This window comes from Notechis scutatus, chromosome 4, assembly GCF_049901735.1.
Source record: "Notechis scutatus isolate UNSWTSFEM ecotype Mainland chromosome 4, rNotScu1.2, whole genome shotgun sequence".
NCBI classification, from domain to species: Eukaryota; Metazoa; Chordata; class Lepidosauria; order Squamata; family Elapidae; genus Notechis; species Notechis scutatus.
The window spans coordinates 105,184,261-105,206,473 of record NC_142012.1 but is presented as its reverse complement, the minus strand read 5'-3'; the positions used below and the strand labels follow the sequence as shown (position 1 = coordinate 105,206,473).

At 34.7% G+C, this 22,213-nt stretch overlaps 1 protein-coding gene across 9 annotated transcripts in view; it reads left to right on the top strand.

Moving 5' to 3' along the window:
• MGMT (O-6-methylguanine-DNA methyltransferase) overlaps positions 1-22,213 on the top strand; it is a 234,604-nt gene that overhangs the window by 162,053 nt on the left and 50,338 nt on the right. For all 9 annotated transcript variants that reach the window (XM_087964304.1, XM_087964309.1, XM_087964308.1 and 6 more), the window contains one exon: positions 5,092-5,249. In XM_087964304.1, the coding sequence (XP_087820430.1) occupies positions 5,092-5,249 (158 nt within the window). The remainder of the gene's footprint in view (positions 1-5,091; positions 5,250-22,213) is intronic.

Below are 22,213 nucleotides of genomic sequence, written 5' to 3'. Positions count from 1 at the left end.
TGTATCTATTGTTTGATCTTGTGTTGTTATGGTTGAAGCTGAAGTATTCATTGACAGGTAGGACATTGCAATGTATGATTTTCTATACTATGCTTAAATCAGACTGAAGGCGGCGTAGTTCTAGGTTTTCTAGTTCTAGAATTTCAAGTCTGGTGGCATAAGGTATTCTGCAACAAGTAGAGAAGTGGAGAACTCTTCTTGTGAAATATTTCTGGACTTTCTCAACTGTGTTAATATCAGATACATAATGTGAGTTCCAGACTGCTGAGCTGTATTCGAGTATTAGTCTAGCAAACATTTTGTATGCTCTAGTTAGTAGTGTAATATTACCAGAGAAAAAGCTACATAAGATTAGGTTAACAACTCTTAACGCCTTTTTGGCTATGTAGTTACAGTGGGCTCTAGCACTTAGATCATTAGAGATGAGTACTCCAAGATCCTTGACAGAGCTTGGATCATCAACAAGGTCTTGACTATTCAGCTTGTATTTTATTTTCTGATTTTTTTTGCCAATATGTAGGACAGAGCATTTATTTGTTGAGATTTGAAGTTGCCATTTGTTTGATCATTCTGATACATAATCAAGGTCTTTTTGAAGGGTAGCAGTATTGTCTGTGGTGTTGAATAGATTTACATCATCAGCGAAGAGAACACAGTTGCTCTTGATATGATCACAGAGGTCATTTATGTAGAGTATGAAGAAAGTTAGTCCTAGAACACTGCCTTGGGGGACACCATTGTTGACTGGTACAGAATTTGATAGGATGCTCCCAATTTTGACCATTTGTTGTCTGTTTGACAGGAATGCTTCTATCCAGTTATGCAGGTGTCCAGAGATACCGTAAGATTTTAGTTTTAGGAGTAGTTTGTCATGTACCACTGAATCAAAGGCTTTACAGAAGTCTATGTAGATTGCGTATATTGCTTTGTCCTGATCGAGTTGTGAAGTCCATATGTTTTTGCAGTGTAAGAGTTGCAGATTACATGATAGTTTTTTCCTAAAACCAAATTGTTTATTAGAGAGTAGGTTGTTTGTTTCTAAGTGGAGGATGATGGATTGGTTAATAATTGATTCCATGACTTTAGAGGTGACGCAGCATAAAGAGATTGGTCTGTAATTTTCAACTAGGCTGGGGTCTTCCTTTTTGAAGATGGGGATGACAGTGGCTTTTGACCATAGGTTTGGCAAGGAACTGGTCCTGAAAGATTTTTCAAAGTTTATGCTTAGAAGTTCAGCTATGACAGTGGATATCTTTTTAAAGAAGTAGGCACATATTCCGTCCAGTCCAGTAGATAGAGATGGTTTTAGATTGTGTGGTGCTTTTTCAACATTGTCTTCTGTAAAATTGATATGTATTAGATCATTGTAGTTGTCTGTGGTTCAACTAGGAAATACTGGGCATGATCCATTGCTGTTTACAAATACTGAGCCAAAGAATGTGTTAAAGAGGTTGGCTTTAATGGTGTCATCGTTGCAGTCTTTACCATTAGGTCTTTTCAGGGGTGGGATGGACCTTGAGTCTTTTAGTTTGTTGTTTACAAAATTGTAGAAAGCGCAGGTGGAATTGGTGCGTAGAAGGTTTTCTTCTTGTTTAATGTGATAATTGGTGCATTCAGTCTTTATCTGGTGGCATAAATTTTTGTATCGGCTTTTGAAGTTGGCAACGTGACCAAATTTGTTTTTCCGCCAAAGCGATTTCTTTTTGGATTGAAGCTTCCTTATTGTTATGGGTAATTTGTTTTTTCTGGATTTGGGAGTTGTTAATGGTACATATAGTTTGATGACTCTTTTGACTTCAAGTAAAAATATGTTGTAATGGTCTTCTACAGTATTGCATCCAGTGAATAGAAATTGCCAATCAAGGGATGAGAGAGTTTATAAGATCATAGTTGCCTTTTTTGAAATTATAATTGGGGATTCCATCATTGTGATTATTTTTGTGTGGACGTATGTTGAGACAAAAGTCAATCATGTTCTGGTCACTGTTGGAAAAGGGTTCTTTAATTTGTATTTCGTAAATTGAATTAAAATTATTGCAGAAGATGAGATTGAGGCAGTTGTTAAGGCTAGTGTTGTTGGTTACTAGTTGTTCTAGTCCTGGATTTGTTACTATAATATGTAGTATTGTTACTATAATATGTAGTATCAGTCCTATTTTTCCCCATTAGTCTACTGATTTGGTCTCATCAACTTTGATATTCTGGAAAGGATTCTGCCTTCAGAAAATCAAAATAGCTGGCTATTCCTAGGAAGATTTCAAAGTCCTTTGTAGATTAGTTTTCATGAAATTGATTATAAGCATTGAAGTGGTTGAAGATTCTAATAATTTGCCTTCCCAAGTGATAACAAGTGTCATATTACATACTTCCTAATGAGATATGTTTGGCTTTCATTGTCCCTGGATTTAAGAACTGGATGAAAATGCAAGTCTTTTCCCAATCTTTTAATTGTTAATTAGTTAATGATTATGTAGTGGTTTTTATTTTAATTTTGGTTTCAATTTTTTTAATGTAGTTTGTATTTTTTATTGTCAGAAAACATGAATTTTGCAATAAACAGAAATGTGAGTTATATGTTCAGTATTAAAGAAATAAAGATAATGCATTTTCAACCAATAAAAAGCACACAAGATAAATAACAATATGATTTTATTTAATAACATTTTAAACACATAAAGGAAATGTTTATATGAACAAGTAAAACACACACACATTTATGAATGTGGATTACAAAATCAATATCACTTTCACACAGTCTTCAAGTATCTTTGCTCCCTTCTAAAAGAAGAGAGGATCATCTAGCTATTTTAACAAAGGATAATAGTGTGATTGCACAATTTTCTAAAATCCAAAATGGAGCATCTTCCTTGCCAACGTTGTGCTAAAAACATGTCTGCTCAAAATTGTCTCTTTGCATACTTTGCTGTAGCAATAGCTTCTATGATTGACATGTGAAAATTACCTTTTCCTACTTGGTTAAGGTCTTGTATGCTCTCTGGGTAAAAAGAAAATCAGCAGGTTTTTAGATTTCAGTACAAGACAAGAAGTCATTATTTGAATTCTCTGCCGACTGGGGAAAGTCCCAAGAATTTTTGAGTAGCCTACTGCTGCTTGATAATGATTTGAGGCTCCAGCATTTTAAGTCCAGACTAAGGTTGGACATTGGGTACAAAATGAAAATTAGATGTAACAAACTATTTTTCATTTAATCAAAATGTTTTAAACATTTTACTATATCACAATATTCCTCTTAATTGAAAATAATGTATAACTTTTGTAAACAAAAAACAGTAAAAAAAAACCAATAAGTAGCCAACTTTTGTAAACAAAAAACAGTAAAAAACAACAACAATAAGTAGCCAAATCTAAAAAATCATTGGGGTAGAGACCTATTATAAAAACATGCATGAGGAAAAATAGGGAGTTGAGATATTAAGTTTAAATTTATAATATTCATTTTAAGGCTAATATTACAACTAAAGTATAGAAATTCTGCTGATGCCCTTTTCAAGTAGAGAAATGGAAAAGATTGTAGGCTGAATTTTAATTAACTGCTGGTGGGCTGAAAATAAGAGATATTAGTATTTTGCAGAGAAGTGGGACATTAAACACAAGCAATTCTATGGATTCAAATTCCCAATAAGAAGAACACTTAGATAATACAGTATCTGGGATTTAAAAAGAAAGATGTTGAAATAATCAAGCAAAAATCTGTACACCATACGATAAAATTGAAAGGTTTGCACACAATTTTGTTTTCAGAGCTCACTTTTACCAGGAGAAAGATCTTTAAAATCAATTGGAGAAGATGCTTACGAAGTTAAGATAACTGGGTGAATGGATAGTAATTTCAACTGATTTGTTTTCTTAAAAATCCCCATTTATAATTGTTTAAGCACCCTCTATAAAAAAAAAAATTATGTTGCAAATCTACAAATTTCAAAGTGGAGAACAAGATTTGAAGCCAGGATTTAAATCCATTTTTTCTGTGAGATTTACATCAATTCATCTTGCTTGACATTTTCCTCAACAATTGACATATTCCTTGCATAAATAAATATATTTCCATTTGTATTCTACAGAGAGCATAAACCAAAAAGAGAAGTAGAATTTTCAGAAAAAAAGATAACTTCATTATATTTCTAGTCATTGGCAATGCACAGAATTATTTCCCTGTCCCTTTGTCTGTTTTTTGCTTTGTGGTGTTCCTTAGTTCAAGCTTCATTCAAGCAAAATTTGCTTTCCCCAATATTTTGTATAATAACTGTAGTTATCTTTTTCTAATCTGACATGCATCATATATTTTCGTGGCTGCCACTTAGGAAATCGTATCTATCTCTTCAGTGGTGTATTTCAAAACATTTTGCCACCGGTTCGATTAGCGTGGTTTGGTGGGCGCGCGCACCAAATGCACACTTTGTGCAGGCGCAGAGGCTTTCCGACTCACCTCCTGCAATCCTGCACTATCCCTGTTGCTTCAGCAGCTGCCGCGTGGCAATCTGCTGTGCCGCGCAAAGCAGCTGCGCTTCAAAAACAGGAATAAAAGTTAGTATGGGAGCCGAAGCGGGCGGGTGGGCCCAGCAGAGTGTTGGAGAGAACCGGTTCGGTCTTTTCTGCTCAGCAGCGCTACCTGCTCAGCAGAACTGGGCCAAACAGGTAGAATACCACCACTATATCTGTTGCTCTTTAGGTATTTACTCCTGCCTAAATATAGAAAATGTGTTCCTTTTTTCTAAACGATATGCCTAGACATTTGCTGACTTTGAAAATATTATAAGGAGATATTTTATCTCCCCAGGCTTAAATAATAGTTATATGGAAAGGAGACATGTGTGACCTATTTACCAGAGATTGGAAACTGAAGTGCTTTATTCCAAATTTCTTTGTTTTCTTTTCTTTTCTTTTTTATATTTATTTTCTCTGCACATACACACACACACACACACCCTTGTCATTTGCATTTGGATTTTTGGCCTGTCTGAATTTTCTTTTACATAATGGACTTTCTTTGTTGTGCTTTGTTTAAGCAACTTGGTTATAGTGAAACTCTGCTGTTTTAAAATGAATGCTACTCTGTGACTCTTTCAACAGAGTGGAGGCCTCAATATCTTGTGAAGTATGTGAAGCCTCAGGGGAAATGAAGGAACCACTGAAACAATGTATAGCTTGGCTTCAAGCTTATTTCACTGAGCCCCAGTTAATGCTGAAACTTCCAGTGCCTCCTTTTCACCATCATCTCCTAGAACAAGGTCTGTATGTCTTGTAGTATAATATTTGGAACTTTTTATATGATGTACACTTCTGTTGTTTTTTTTATAAGGTTTGTACTTGGCTTTTGAGTAACACATTAGTGATTAAAATCTTCAAAAAGTTATGATTTTATTTTATTGATATCAAAATCAAATACAGTGGAAGTCTGTACAGGTCTGCTAACCCTGCTTGCTCAAACTTCTAAAACACAAGAGTGTTTCTCAATCACAGCAACTTGAAAAACATGTTGCTTTCAACTCCCAGTGTTCCCCAGGCCACACAACGTAAAATGGCTGAGTTTGAGAAATACTGTGCTAAAATAATGCTTCAGTGGGATTCAGTTACATGACACAGTCATCAGATCTTCATTTAATGACAATAGAGCTAAAGAAGCTTCTTGGATGAGAAGTGAAACGGCTTCAAAGAAAAACAAGAAAGTTCAGTTGCCTCTTGAAAAAAAAGCACCTTTGGGACTTTACTGACAATAGTTTAATTATCATCTGGAAGAAACTGCATGCAATAAAATAGAGTTTAAAGTTCCATATTTCTAAAATATGCTATTTATTTCTATTGTTAAACACAAGAGAAGTAGGGATTTTGCTTTTTTCTGACAGATGGTATCAGGGACAGTACCTCCAGTCACTAGCAGCAGGTTCCTTAAGCTTCTTGAAATTACAGGGGGGCGGGGGGGGGGGTTTAAGAAAAAAATATTTTAACCAGATTAATATTTATTGATATGAATGGCTTAAACTAAAAATAGGTTCAATTGAATTTTAGCTTAAATTTTGCACAACTGTGTTTTGTTTCCTCATTTCGAAGTCTGGAATAATGTTTGAGAACACCATTTCATTTGTCTTGCACCTTTGCACACATAAAAAAATTCATATACTGAATTATATAATTATTATTGTTGGCTGAATTATTAGAATGTAGATCACTGACATATTTATCAGAAATAATGTGGGAATTTTCACTAGAGATAGCCAGAGTTCTTCATTTCTTACATTGCTTTTCTGCTGGTTGGCTGTCCCTTCATGCAGCTCTTAAACTTTCCAGTTTTGCAGTGATGATTTCAATAACTAATGTGAGAATGGCTACGTGATTTGTTTTTGTTGCAGTTTTTTTCATCTCATTATGGGAAGTGATTTTTATTCTTCAAAATGAGCGATGTTAATATACTGTACTGGTTTTTGTTTTGCCTATGTGTTAGCAACTATCGTTGCATTTAGATCCTTTTTTTGCATTCTATTACTCCAAAATACATATTTAATTTGCACTTATATTCAGATGTGGATTTATTCTTCAGCTGCTTTGAATAATAAATGTTGATATATGAAGAACTGCATCCCGTCTATTTTGACTTTGGTATTTTTCTGTAAAATTGACAAAGCTTTCCTTGGCTACAGCTATATCAAAATATAAATGAAGTAAAATTGATGAATCTATTGTCAATTTGTTGTTGCTATTTTCTTGATAAAACCCCTTTATAGTGGCAGTCATAACCATATATACGATGGAGCAAATTGACTAAAATTAATGGGATTGCTTTACCTTTATTTACTAAATTGTTGCTATATGCAGTTGTTAAAAACCAGGCAAGAAATACCTCAAATTACAATCTCCTTGACATTTGATCCTCACTGAGCTTTTCATATATAAATATTTAAGAATAAAAAACAACGCAGAGCTAGGGATTATGGAAAGGGATATTATGTATTGTAGTGACATTTTAGCAGATAGTAGAAAATTTACAGGAGAGAAAAATAGGTTATTCCATGGCTAGGCAGACATTTTAGTTATTTTTGCATGGAGATAGAGTGATGAAACTTAAAAAGGCAAGTGTAGTACAGTGATTAAAATGTTGAAGTGGCACCAAAGAAATCCACATTGAAGTCCATTTTCTGTCACTGGATGATTTGGGGCTATTCACTCTCTTAGCACAACCCCCTGAAAAATGCTATAGTTTTGGAGGAAGATGGGAGAACGTGGACATGTTCTATGCACATGGCCTTGACCAAGGAATAAATCTGAGAGCCCCGGTGGCACAGTGGTTAGAGTTCAGTACTACAAACTACTTCTCCTGATAGCCAGCTGCCTGCAATTTGGCAGATCAAATCCAGGCTCAAGGTTGACTCAGACTTCCATTCTTCTGAGATGGTTAAAATGAAGACCTAGGTTGTTGGGGGCAATATGCTGACTCTGTAAACCACTTAGAGAGGGCTGTAAAGCACTGTAATGTGGTATATAAGTCTAAGTGCTATTGCTATAAATATAAATCCCTCTGCAGGGCAAAATATTTATCATGTAGCTTCTAAGTCCAGATAGATGTAAATTTATTTTCCTATTGAAATGTTACATTATCTGATTGTTTATTATTAGATTCTTCTTGAACGACACCCCCCGCTTTCAATAATATATATATATATATATATATATATATATATATATATATATATATATATATATGTGTGTGTGTGTGTGTGTGTGTGTGTGTGTGTGTGTGTGTGTGTGTGTGTGTGTGTGTGTGTGTATGTATATGTATATGTAATGTATATATGTACATGTGTGTGTGTGTGTATATATATATATATATATATATATATATATATATATATATATATATATATATCCATTATGATTAGTAATCCTTAGAGTGGGATAGGATCTGTAGTCATGTTTGAATTCATGGAATACTTGACCAGCCTTTTTCTTTGGGAACCATTTTCCCACAGAACTGTTTGAAACCTTGGACACTTTGTCCAGGAGATTTCAATGCTGCTTCTGGAGACCCCATTAACTCGATCTATTTAGTCTGGCTTTATACATTGATTTGACATTTGATCACAATGATGGATGATCTGTTCCAAGAGAGATATGAAGGAGCACAACCCTGTTGAAACTCCTAGCCATTTCAGAATAGGAATAGACAATGTAAGGTGCTGGCTGACTCCTTTTGCACATTTCAGTACCTTTCTGATTGTGCTACTAAAATAACATAATGTGACCAACTTAAGTTAATATGCACAATCTGTAGCATGTCCTGGAATAACCTATATTTGTTTGTCCTTTCCCTCCCTTTTCATCCTATTCCACCAAAAACAGAAAACCTTCCCCCCAAAGATATCCATTTCCCAATTACCTAAAGATTATACATTCCTATAATAGGGTGAAAATAAATGAAGTTACATCTGCCTGAGATTAAATGGTTACTTTCACTAAAAATAAATAAAATCTAGAGATATAATGCAGAATGTTTGGATCACTGACTCCTTACTTTTTTCTACCTGATATTTCAGCGTTCAGGTAAACCTCTTGCATTAAATGTATTTTTATTTGAAAGACATTAATTTCAAAGAAAGGACAAATTGCAACACTTAGTGGCCTTTCAGAGGTCAAGTGGAGTTCCAAGAGGTATTTTTTCTATCCATTTCTCTCTGATGTTAAAATTTAAACTGAAAGCTGGCATACATATTTTATAGCTGGGGAAAGGACTGTTAAATAAGAGTGCTAATCATTATTTTTGTTGGTAATGGTAAATAGTTGCAAAGTATGGCATTTTAAAAATGCTATACAGTTCCGTATTATCTCACATCCACAGCGTAGCAGTTACAGATATGGCATCAAAACATCAAAAAATATAAAGACAAATATCAGCCATTGCAAAATTACAATATAGTCTTTGCAGAATCTGTTCAGTTTGGGGTTCTGATCAGTGAAGAGATAATTACTGTGAAGTATTTCATGACCAATCAATGTGATCTGTCTAGCATTCTCATGATACAGAGAATCACACACAATATTCAGTGCAAGATCACAAATATTTTCTTCTTGGAAGATATTAATGAATTTAAGAACACTAATGACTGAACTACAGCATATCAAACAGTAAATGTTTTTTAACTGTGATGTTACAGAACTATCATGTCAAGGCCAACATTTCTTTAACCCTCACAAGGACAAAGAGGACATATAGCTCTGATTCACTATGCTTCATCAATTAAGGAAACATTGGATTCTGTAAAATCCCATTGGGATGGTCATTGGGTTGTCAGGTTACAATAACTTAGAACACAATATAATTTTTCGCATGAAATCTGAAAATTGCCTTGGAGTAAAAATTAACTTGTGTTATTAGTTGCCCTAGTATATCCAAACAAAATCATTAACAGACATCAATTTGATTCTATTTATACCTATTACTTTAAATCTTGGCCGCATTATGGAATGTTAGAAAAAATATCCCTTAAACATTCAGTCTAAAGATTTTCTTATGGTCTCAAATCTTGACAGGCACAGGCCAGGAATTATATAATAGGCCTTATCAATCCGTTGAAGGAAGTAGTTTGCAACATGTGGATTCTATTCTAAATGCAAAAAATTGCTGGACATATTGACTTTTTCAGAAGATGAGCAAGCTGATGGCAATTTGAAGCCAAGGAACCAAGTACCAGTGTTAATTAAGAAATAATAGATTAAGGTCTTGTAATTCATAATCCTCATGTGAAGGATTCTGGTCTACAACTGAAAACAAGGCTCCCTAGCATTCTAGAGGATAGGACATAATTTGGAGAAACTAAGACAAAAGAATAACTGCAACTTGACTGTGAAGTCTGACTCATTAAAATATCTGTTAAGTTTTAGGTGAATCTGAGTGGGAATAAAGAAACTTTGGATACTAAAGGCCACTTGAGATCCTCTAAGGAAGCAGTTTGTGTCATAGCCAGTCTTGAAACCACATGTTGTACGTATCTGAACTCCTTAAGTATGGATGTTAACTGCAACCAACTGTCCCTTGGGACTTTTCTTTTGTATTTGGTGAGTTGAGGCTGAGTTGTGACTCTCAGTCTGTTTTCAGACAGTGATTTACTTCTTGACCCCTTAACAAGCATGAAAGACAATCTCCAAATATCTAAGGTCATATAATTTGCTCAATGAAGTTTTCATTAATTTTCATTACTCTGCACTTCTAAATGATCTCTTTATAAAGATAGTAAGAATAGGAACAGTGATTCATTATGTTGTCTTAGACCAACAAGAGAGGTGTTGTCCATAGTTCTTTGAATAATCATTACTGGTAAAATAGCAAAACAGCAGCACTAAGCACAGCCCTGCTCACTGGAGCAGCAACTATTGGTTGCTCTCATACCTAACATAAATGTAGGTATTTTCATACATTGAAATATATTTTGCATAATAACAACAACAAAAAGAAATATCAGAACTATCTCATTCTTAATTCTAAAAATAAATAATAGGTGAAGTAGGGATTTTTTTCCCCCGAATAAAAAGACCTTGATTGACATTGGATAAAAAGAATACCATAATGAAAGAAAGGATTCTTTTGCAAAACAGAAGATATTTTATTAGAGAAGAAAATGCAAATTTTAATTGAGAAAAAGATGAGTGAGTAAGCTGAATTCAACAATGAGGGACTGATTCCAGTGTCAGGATTGTCAACCAGGATTGTACCAGAGGCCATCTTCCTTAGTAAAATGAGACTAGTACTTGTTCAAACAAGCTAGTTTGTTAAAGAAATGAAAAGAAAATTGGGCACCAAAAAGACTTTTTTTTCTTCCTGTGACTAATAGCAGCCCTCAAGCAAGTTGGTTACTCCAGTAGAGAGCAGTCACCTCAGAATTAGACCTTTTGTAAGTCTACGTTTTTCTTTGCTGAGTTGTTCAGCAGGTCACAGTGCAAAAGGTGCCCAGACCTCTAATTTAGAGAAAAGGCTTCCTAGCTGTGCTTTAATTTAAGTTCCTGAGGTTATGTTATCCACCAGACATGTCGTCCACATTGACAAGACTATTAACAGATCTTTGTCATTGCATTTCTTTCTTATCTTTATGTCTATTCCAGTAGCAATTATTTAGTATGAAATTCAAATGTGAATAATTCTTCTCATGCTGCTGACAAAGTATGCATATGCAGAACCAGAGAGCACACTTAGGGTTTGAGACTGCTATTCTCTGCTGACTTTTTTTAGAAAGCCTTCCTCCAAAATTCAGAGCCAAACTTTGAATTTGAAGACTTGTGTGGAGATATAACCTACCCTCTGAATTGAGGGGTTTCAGAGATGTGAATGTCACGAGCATTTTTTATTTATTTTTTATTTTTGGCCAATTGCTTTCTTTCACATTCATCCTCAGTGGAACAATGGAGAAGAACTTTGCCTGTTCAGATATCATTAAAGACGAAACCTCAGCAGTCTCATGAGTCATCTGCAGAGCTGCAACACAGTTCCATGCCTCTGTATGACTCAGGAGTAGCCAGTCATGCTTTTTCATCCAGCAAGATTGTTATGTTTGTGTGTGAATTCATGAAGATCCTTGAATTCTTTTTAATTTTATTGCCTTGTTCAGCATTGTTCTGTTGTTTTATTAGATGATTGATTGATTGATTGATTGATTTTCTCAGCTTTGAGAAAATCACCATCACACCCAGAAGCAACAGCAACAGTATTATAAACCACTTAGGATCATATCCTGGGAAAGGAGATACAGCTGCAGTGCATAAAGTGAATTTACCCATGTAGTATGGCTGTATTAATGTTATCCTTCTGATTTTTCCTTCTTCTATTGGTATCTTATGATTTATCACTTTGTTGTTTGTATCTTATGATGCAAAGACTGAGAGCTTATACACCAGAGATAAATATCTTCTGTGTCCAATCACACTTGCCCAATAAAGAATATTCTATTCTATTCTATTGTAGACAAGTAAGCACTTTTCTACAGAAGACGTTCACAGGAAACAAGTAAAATAATAATTCCCATTCCTTCCCCATCCCATCCAAAAAATAATAATTAATAAATCACATGTGGCTGTTCCAATAGTTGTAGCTTATTGACAGATAATGTTCTTCTAAGTGCTTAGTCTAAATTTGTCTTGTCATGATTCTCACCACATTTTGGAAATACAATATAGTATGATATAGGGATCATATCCAAGTTAAATAGAAGAGTTAGTTAAGGTGGCTAAGGCAATTCAAAATGACAGCCGAGCTCAATGTGATTGAACAGAGTAAAAAAGGACAAGCTGTCTCTTTACCTGCGGCATCATTTCTGTTGAAATTTGGCTATCAGTAAGCTAGTGGTAGGATTTTTCTTCAACCCAATCCCTTTTTAGCTCTGCAGTTATCTGTTGAGCCATTTATTTGAGAATAGTCTTTAATGAAATCCTTGCATATGAATAATAAGATGAATACTTCCCCTAGGATTTTTTTTGCCAGTGAACCCTGGAAAATAGTCAGAATGCATTTCCAGCTAAAATCACTTGATATACAGCAAAGTAGTGACATGGAAACAAGGAGACTGTGAGATCAGGGAAGAAAATAAAATTGCATTGTCCCAACTAAAGAGACTGTGCTGGAATCTGTTTAAAATATATTTTTTAAATCTATCCTTTAATATTGGGGGGGGGGGGACTTAATACAATCTTCATCTTAGTAGTATCTTCCATGTTACAGTGACTATGATGGAGAAGTCTACAGAACTAGCTACTTTGCTGCAAAATATAGAACAATATTTCCCCTGTGGTTTTGTTTTTGTTTTGTGTTGTTTCATTCTGTTTAGAAGAACATTTGCCCATAAAAATAGAAGGGCAGAGATCAAATGTTCCCTAGATTTTTGCTTTATTCTTACTGCTGAAACAATGTGACATGTAAATGTTCTAAGAGTAGTAGAGCTATAGTTTTGGGGGGGTGTTTCCTAAACATAATATTACAATTCAATGGAAAATATCATTATTAACAGAACAACAGTAGATACACTACTGATATTTGAACACAAACTAAGTAAACTATTTAGATCAGGGGTGTCAAACTCGCAACGACACGCTGTTATAACGTGACATATCACAACTTTTCCCCCCTTCACTAAACCGGAGGTGGGCGTGGCCAGTACATGACGCATCCAGCCCACGGGCCGCGAGTTTGACACATCTGATTTAGATTATTAGAGTTGTTACAGGTCATATATTTTCTTTTTATTTAAACTGTAGCTTAAGAATGTTGAACTTCATGAGATACTAGTACTGAATGAAGCTAGAAGGCTTTAAACCTTCAGATGCCATTTTGACTTGCTATCAACTCTTGCACTCAAATTAAGTGGGAAAGAAATAGCTGATAGGGAAAAATGTGATTCTTTAGAGCTTAGAGTCCACTGAACTACTTTTCAGGGGCAGTAGAAATCTAGGTTTATTGCTTTCCAAAGCTACCTGTGAAAAAAGTGAGGGAGGGGGAGAGAGAGAACTGATCAAAAGAGCAGAAAGAAATAGAAGACACCCATGAATTTAAAGACACGGTCTAGACTGTCAGATGTCTTGAATCAATACATAGAGGTCACTGCATGGCAAGCATGAACAGTTTACATAGCAGGAAGTTGATAACTACTGTTCATCTCAGTGATTTGTAACATGAAGAGAGAAAGAGACCCTTGAAATTGAAAGAAACAGGAGGAAACAGAAGCAAACAGAAGCAAAAGCTGACCCATGATTTAATTGCAGTGCCTTCTGTTTTTTGACATTGAGCATGAAAAAAATGAAATACAAATATATCTTGAAAGATTGATTTCTGGACCATAGTAGGTTTAGTGTTCTCAGTCAAGAGGACACAAAGCTGGTTGGAGTTGAGCAGCATCCAAACTGAATAGAACAAAATAATTAAATCAAATAATTCTAATCAGTGCTATTGGAAAGTAAAAGTTTTTCCTTTTTTATAACCTGTTCATTTTGCCATTTTATCCTGCTGAAAATGGAAGAACAAAAATCTATAGTACGCTAGGCATTTCTAAAATTAAAAGGCAAATTTGGAGAGAAGGTTGAAATGCAGTCTGTATTTGGAATTACTGTCTCTGGACTATATTCACCTTTTTTCAGATATGATACTAGTACTGTACCTCTTTGTGTTGGTTACCCCCTAACTTTATCAGAACGTAAACAAATAAACTGTAGTTTTATAAATATCTTATTATTTTAAGCAGAGTGTTTCATTTATAAAATGAATACGTTTATTTATAGTCATTTAAGCTAGTCAGCTTCTGCTATTCCAATCAGTATCTCTTCTGCCATACAGAATATGCCATATGCCTCAAACAATCCCAAATATTTATTTATTAAACCAATTTGGGCTTCTTTTGTACAAAATTGCAAAATGTATCCTTTAAAAAAAAAAAAAAGAGCAGTTCCACTGCATTCCAAGTCTATCACTGAATACTCTCATATTTATACAAATTATTGAAATAAATTCATTTTGTTAAATTGTAACTAAGATGTATTATATATTAGTGATAAACTCCATTAAAATTAGGAGGGTTCAACTTATTCTAAAATCTGCTGCGTGGTATGGAGAAAAGCTATTTACAAGTAGTTTTCAACCCACTTCCATCGCTAAGCGATGCATCCATTAAGAGAGTTACATCCAATTCTATTATGTTTGTTTATTAAGCAAATCTGGGTTTGCCCATTGACTTTGCTTTTTGGTCCAAAGGTTGCAAATGTAACAGAACAGGGTAACAGAATAACAAAGTTGGAAGATCTTCTATGCTCAAGCAGGAAACATTGTACCATGTCAGACAAATAGTTGTCCAATATCTTTTTAAAAGTTTCCAGTGATGGAGCACCCACAACTTCTGATGAAGGCTTGGGCTTATGTGGCACAAGCATACATGCAGGACTCTGTTACTTAGAGCCAACCTGAATAGAAGTAGTTCCAGCAGCCTTCTTGTGAAGGTGATTTCCTGATCTGTTCAGCCATACCAGATCAGTTGGCTAGTAGAGTCAACACCCTGACGTATTTTTCCCCTTGCAATTAGCCCCCTTCCTGGGCCAAGGAATATGAGTTGAGATTCTGGGCTTCTACTCGCAACATTCACACTATCTACATGGTTGTTCTTATATGTGGTAATCACCTGGCCTCCCTCTGCTTCCAAAGCACCCCAATTCTCCCCTAGTTTGTATGAATACACACCAGGACCAGAGTCTAGGAATTGACAGAAATCCTTCCCAGGTAAGACTTTTCCCCTCCTCAGTCTAAAGTTCTTCCCAGATAGAAAAATTGCATATGGCTGGACCTTGCACTTACAACCATCACTGTCCCCACGTGATGCAATCACCATCTGACCATTAAGCAAAAAGCATGTATTTATGACAATTGTAGCACATGATGTGAGCCTTGGGGAAAGGGAGGGTGGGCTATGATGGGTGGAGGTGTTGAGTGGATTGTGTTTTGTTTTGTTTTTGAAACTAGGATGTGAATAGTACATGGAATATAGATGGGGTGAGAGTGTGCTGTCTTTGTTCTTTTTTCAACACTGTCATAGCTTCAAAAGCTTCTTAAACCAATAGTTATAAGTCAAGGACTGCCTATAATCAAATTTCTAAGGTTGTTTAGTGGCATATGCTTACAAGAGTATCCAATGTACATGACACAGATATAGTATTATTTGAAAAATATTTTGATGAAGCCTTTGATCATTAGAGTGAGGAAGACTAGCAACTTCCTAGTGAAAGAAAAATTAATATAAATAGGCAACCTCGTGTAAAACATGAGTTGGAGCACAAGGGAATAAAAGAGCTATTTGCCCCGACTGAATCTGCCAATTTGAGGATTCTGGCTCATATCCATTTTTCTTCTATTTTGAAAAATTCAAATTTTAAGAAAAGTCACTTTAAATTTCATATATAAATAAATAATAAACAAATTTAATATCTAAAATTAAAGAACAAGACAATCTAAATAATTTGCTATCCTGTTATCCCCTTATAAAAATTGTACACCATCATAAACAACAGGTGAGAAAATGAAACAGTATGTTTTCTATATAGTGTAAGTTTAATGATAAGTTTAAGGATGAAATTAATTTTATCTTACTACCAAAGATAATTATCTTTTCCTTTTATTTCTTACTTACTTTTTTTTCCCTCTCTTGTCATATTTAGTTTATTAGTCATATAATATAAAGGGTTTTTTAATATGATATATCCTGCCTCTGGGATTGTACTTAATCCATCGTTCTCATGCCCAAGGTTAAGAGTTGAGGATTATATCCAAAGCAATTGTTGATGCAGATTTTCAAGACTTGGAAAAGGGAATGGCACTGATTCTCCTACGTTTATCCTTTTTGTGATGACTTGCCTCATCCAGAAATTTGTTACTGCTTTGTTTACAAATGATATTCTGGGGTCACTAATCGTATGTGAGATACGATGTGAATTAAAGTTTGCTAGATCATGATATACACCTTAGGTATACTCCCTAGAGAACAGATGTCTGCCTCTACAGCTATTTCCCATGACATATATATCTTGGTAGCTGGCAAGCAAAAATCAGTAGAAGATTTAAGTATTGTTTTTGTTTGTTTGTTTTTGATCCTATGGGATAAATTAGTGCCAATTACTTCTTGATAGTTAACAAGACAGGCTGTACTATCTAATCATAGAATCTTTAGTTTTCTAGTCATTCAGGCTTCCTAGTTTGCCTTATAATAAGTAAGATTTTGTGACTGCCCATGTCTAGTGTAGGAGCCATTTACTGAATAGGCAATAGTAGCCATTGTTTATACCTATAGCTATCTCTGAAAATGTCAAACGTGCCCATTAAGTCCAAACAGCCCTACCACTACACTACACTTTCAGAATGTGCTTCTGAAATCGCTTTCTGAGTAGTGATTGCTGTAGGCTAAACTGATGTTTTGCATTTAGGAACTTACGTAAAAGTTGCTCATTTTTTCTGTGTTCTGAAAAAACATTTTCCTTATAATTTTCTTTTCTGGCTGTCACTATCTGTCTCCATCAGTGGGCATGGGAGACTTACATAGGCTGTGAAGTGAAGAGGGCCTTTAGCATAGTATTTCTTGGCTTTGTGAATTTTGGGCTTGATTTTGTATTCCTGGTTTGTCATTTCTATGCAATTGCTACTCCGCAATAATTTGCACAGAGAAGCTAAATGGTGAAGAATCTCTCTCTCTCTCTCTCTCTCTCTCTCTCTCTGTGTGTGTGTGTGTGTGTGTGTGTATACACACATACATACACACACACACACATATCCTCTTTTTTACAACTTGATTGTTTTAATATCAATGTCTAAACTGTGTGTTTCTAAAGGGGGGTATTGCTCTACAATATAAAGATAGATTCCAGATTTAATATAAAAAATTGAACATGAATTTCCAATAGTCCATTAAATTGGAGAGTCCATAATCATGTCAAGCTGTGGCACTAGTGGGATGATGTTATCATGCAAAGGATGAAAACCATATCATTTGCATAAGAATACCAATTTAAATAAGGCTCATCCCTACAGGGTTGAGGATAGAAATGGCTACCCAAACTCCTCTGCAGGATGTTTGGTTACAAGAATAATGTTGCTTGGTTGAATTATTTGGTCAAAAGCTCAGCCATGGAAAGAAGATATGAAACAAAGCCACAAGAGGAAGAGAACGAGCTCCTTTTTCTTAATATCTACTCTCAACTTTACTTGTGCTCCCACCTTTTTCTATATATAGCTATAGATCATAACGATGAGCTAAAGGTCATAAATGAGCCTCTGTTTCTAACAATTCGATCATTGATGACCAACAGTTCCTGCATCAAGGGTGTTTAAGGAATGTTATTTAGCATATCAAGTTATTAGGGCAAAATAGTAACTTACAGAAAAAGAATGGGGGAAGGCAGCTCATTTGCAAGTTGGTCTACATTATTTAATGTTACCCTGAAACCTTTTGTCTATCCTTTCTAAGATCAGACCCACAGAGAAGCTGTTATCATGCAACTCTGACACCAGCAAGGCTGAAGGTTCTTTGCTAATGTAGCACCTTCCTTTTACCTTATATATCCTTGGGCTTCCAATCAGTTATAAGCTGGCTGAAGTTTCAGGGTTCTGACTTTCCAAGGGACCTCACTTACCGTTGAAGAAGACCAGATTTAGCAGCTCAAAGGAGCTGGGTTGCATGCAATTAGCCATGGATTAGTAATTGAGGACAGCATTGTTGATTTGTATATTGAAATCACTGTGACATAAATCACAGTGGAATTTGGCCTGTTGGATGCGACTTCATTGCATTGACATTTCTATGTACTTTGCTTTTAAAAAAATCATATTTTCATTTTGATCTTTCTGTTTTCTTCCAATTTAAAATCAACACAAACAACATTACTGATCCCCACAATCATACATATATAATGTAATGTATTGCTTTCATCCATTTTTTGCAGATACTTTAAAAAATGAATTAAGATAAATTCTTGATGCTAAGTTACTCTGCACCCCAGCATGCCCTTTTCCAACATTCATCTAGATCATTTGCCAAATATGAGTAATGGCCAGTATATTTTATTAAAAAAATAAAAAGACTCTAAGCTACAAAAGCATACTTTTCCCTGAAAATTTGCATCTCATCCTTTTTTCTGGATAAAATATGCAAGAACTAACATAAATGGCATACTGACTTTTTTTCCCCATGAATTGGGTCTTTGATGTTCAAGAGAAGCCTGTTGTTAAAGAACATCCCTAGAAGGCTGTAGAGACTGTTTCTCTTTATGACAAATGTAAAATAGTTAGTTGAATATGTTGGTGTCATTAGTTTGTGAATCGCATCCTTAAAAATAACTGTGGAGAAGCCAGATCGGTTTAAAAGAAGATAACGAAATGGTTTAAGCTACTTAAGTTGAATGCCAATTATATTTTAATATTCAACGGAGCATATTTTACTAAGAAAAAAGGCAGCGTTGGCGCATGCATAACTCATTGGCAGCGTCGGCCAGCTGTGCCACTCTTCTCTTCGAATCACTTTGTGCATTTTAGTAGCATGGTAATTTAGTAGAGAACTACCTGAGTGATGGCATTTTCAATGAGCAGGTAATCTACAGAGAATTTTTATATGGTTATGAGTTCTGCACTTCAGCCTGGCAACACAAAAATATATCAAGACCAATTACGGTATCAACTTTCAGCGTGATACCCTTGCCACGCAAGTGCATGTATTTCTGCCCCAGGCATTTCAAATTGCATCTAATTTGAAATCTTTGGGGTTTTAATTAAATTTTAGAATATATGGAATTCTTCATTAGTACCTGCTCTGAATAGCAGATTATTCTTCTCAGTCTCTCGTTAAAGAAGTAGGCTGTGGTAAATAGGATGTTCAAGAACTGATCATTTGAGGTGCCTGAATATTGGGAACAGAAATAGTGAGATGCAAAATAATATCAAAAAGATTATTAGTCCAGTGAGGGAATCTTGATTTGTATTTTAATGGAATTTTACATTTCTCTTAATGATTTGCAAATTATCCCCTGATTATAAGATACATTAAGGTTTTCATTTTAATGGTGAAACAACCATTAGCAAAAAAAAAAAAAAAAATGTAAGAACTGTCTTTCAGAGTGTTTCCCTCCAGCAGATAAATATTGAAACCATTAACACCTTTTGATGTAATACAGCAGTTTAAACCTTTACAGGAATGGTTGTAGCCTTTTATATGCATGGCCACTTCGTTTCAAGTCCACAATTGTCTTTACATGGGTGAACAATAAATGAAACTGAACCTATCATTACTTTCAAATAACTAAGGAAGATAAACATCTCTTTAAATCATTAATATTACATATGCTTCAATAAACACTTTAGACATAGTACTCACATACATTCTAATGAGGATTTAATTTTTAATAGGGTACAATTTATAGTCCATGAAAGATCTATGATTATTTATTGAAGAAAAGTTAAGTCAGATAAAGATACCATTTTGTCCTGAGGTCGCAGAAATAATTTGAGTGGTACAGTAAAACCTGCAGTTTTCCTATGATTTCTCAAACAATTGAAAAACCCTCGCTTCAGAAATATTTCAAAATCAGAAAATTTTGAAATATTATTCCTGGTTCAAGTGTTACATAGTTTCATTTAAAACTCATTGGCAATCCAGTTGTGGACAGAATGTATGAATGTTCTGTCTTACTACATTTCAACTAAATCCCAAGGGAAGAAATTATAAGGGAATTCCTTCCATTGCTGTTTTCTTTTTTTTTTCCAATGACACTGCAACTATTCCTATTAAAGACCAAAAAGAATGGCTCTTTTTCTCACAGCAACCCAGAGAAACACCCACCCACTTTCTCTTCCAACAAATGTAGTGGAAATTTACAACTATCGCTGACATTACCTAATGCTGCTTTTTTATTCTTCCTGTATTGTATTTTTGCTTACCTTTTGAAGAACCAAAGAATTGTACTGATTGGCAAAGTAGTTCTACTAAACTTTAGGAGCTCAGTATTAAGCAATAATGCTGTACTTTAAAAAGTATTTCACAAGTAGAAAAAACACCCACAGCTTTTCAAAATTAGCCTATTTGGGACTTCTATAATGATCATATAGCCAAGGTTCTCCTTTTTTCCAAAGCTTACCAACAGTTCCAGCATCAAAGCCATTTAAAAGAATGCTATTTAGCATATCCAGTTATTTTGGTTAAATAATAGAAGGCAGCTCATTTGCATATTGGCCTACATTCTATTACCGTTGCCTTGAAACCGTCTCCTGATTGTGTTTCTGTTTGTTTTTATTTTTACAATTCATTCAATCGGAAGGAAAAGAAAACTATCTCCGGAAGAAGAGAGTTTAGGTGAAGCTCCCAAGTGAAGTTCCCAAGTGTGAGGTCCATTCACTTATTAGATGTTCAAGGTTTCTATGGGTCATTTCTTCAGTAGTTTGTGGTCCAGCTTTAAACATCTACAGTATGTACATACCGATTTTAATATAAAAGAAATGAAGTTAGACAGGCAATCTGGTTCTTTTTAAAACCGCAATATCTTTACTAAGAAAGTAATGTTTTTGGACTGTACTAGTCTGCAACTTTTCCTGATCCTCCAAACTCTTCCTTGAGCAAAGTTTACAACCAAACCTGATGAAAGAATAACATTTGGTTGACCTTAAAAGAGTAATGCTGTAATACTTGCCTTGAAATTGGTTGCTACAATTGAAGTTGGCAGTGAAAAGGTGTTTTCTTTTCCTCCTCTAACTTACTTGTTCACTCTTTTAAAAATAATTAATAAATAAATTTGAAAAATACATACTTAAATACATACCCAGAATCTAAGGGACTGGTTTGGACAAAACTCAGCAGCACTTTTTGTGTGGCTATTGATAAAAATAGGTTTGCCAACATGATCCAATAACGGATATGGCACAAGAAGAAGAAGAAGACATATTTAAAAATAAAGGGAATTAATAGTGAACTTATGAGAGGTTTCAACTGATTCAGAAGATGTTTGTTCATATTCTCTTTATATTAGGAACAGAAAAATTCTAGGTTATTGTGGCAGATGAATAAGCAACAATGTTATTTGACTAATTATTTTCTTGCAATTAAAAATAAATAAATGGATATAGCTACAACTTCATCTTGACCCTTGAACAAATTGTCCAGATAACTGTGTCTCTTTGGACAAAGTTCTATAGTTTGCTTTCTGCAAGTTTGGTTTCATTGCAGGAGTCTTTTTGAATTCCTGTGTATATTGACAGTTTACTAAGGGTAAAATTTACTGGACAAACTGAGATCACCCTGGGATTCAGCATACCGATATAGCAATGCCCATTTTTTATGACTTTGCATTTGGAAGTGGCTTAAAGTTGACTGACTTGCCAAGTAGTAAAAGGATTGTTTGCTCCTGAAGTGGATTTTTTATGGTATTTCAGGCCTGGACTGCGCTTCTGCTGCTGAATTATAAATTCTAAAATGTGGGATTATAGAAATGCTGGCATTCATGTAGGAAGTGATAGGGATTGCAAGTGATTAGTTTTCAACTTTGATGTAAAACTTTGTTGCAGAGGCATACTGATTTATTTTTTAAAAAAATAGTGACCTGCAAAATTAAAATCTTTTAAGTATGTGTTAGCTTATCTGATGCTATTGAGACTGAGAGTGAAGCAGAATGAGCCCCTGAAAATCTTAATATCCTCTCTGTAGCTTACAATATC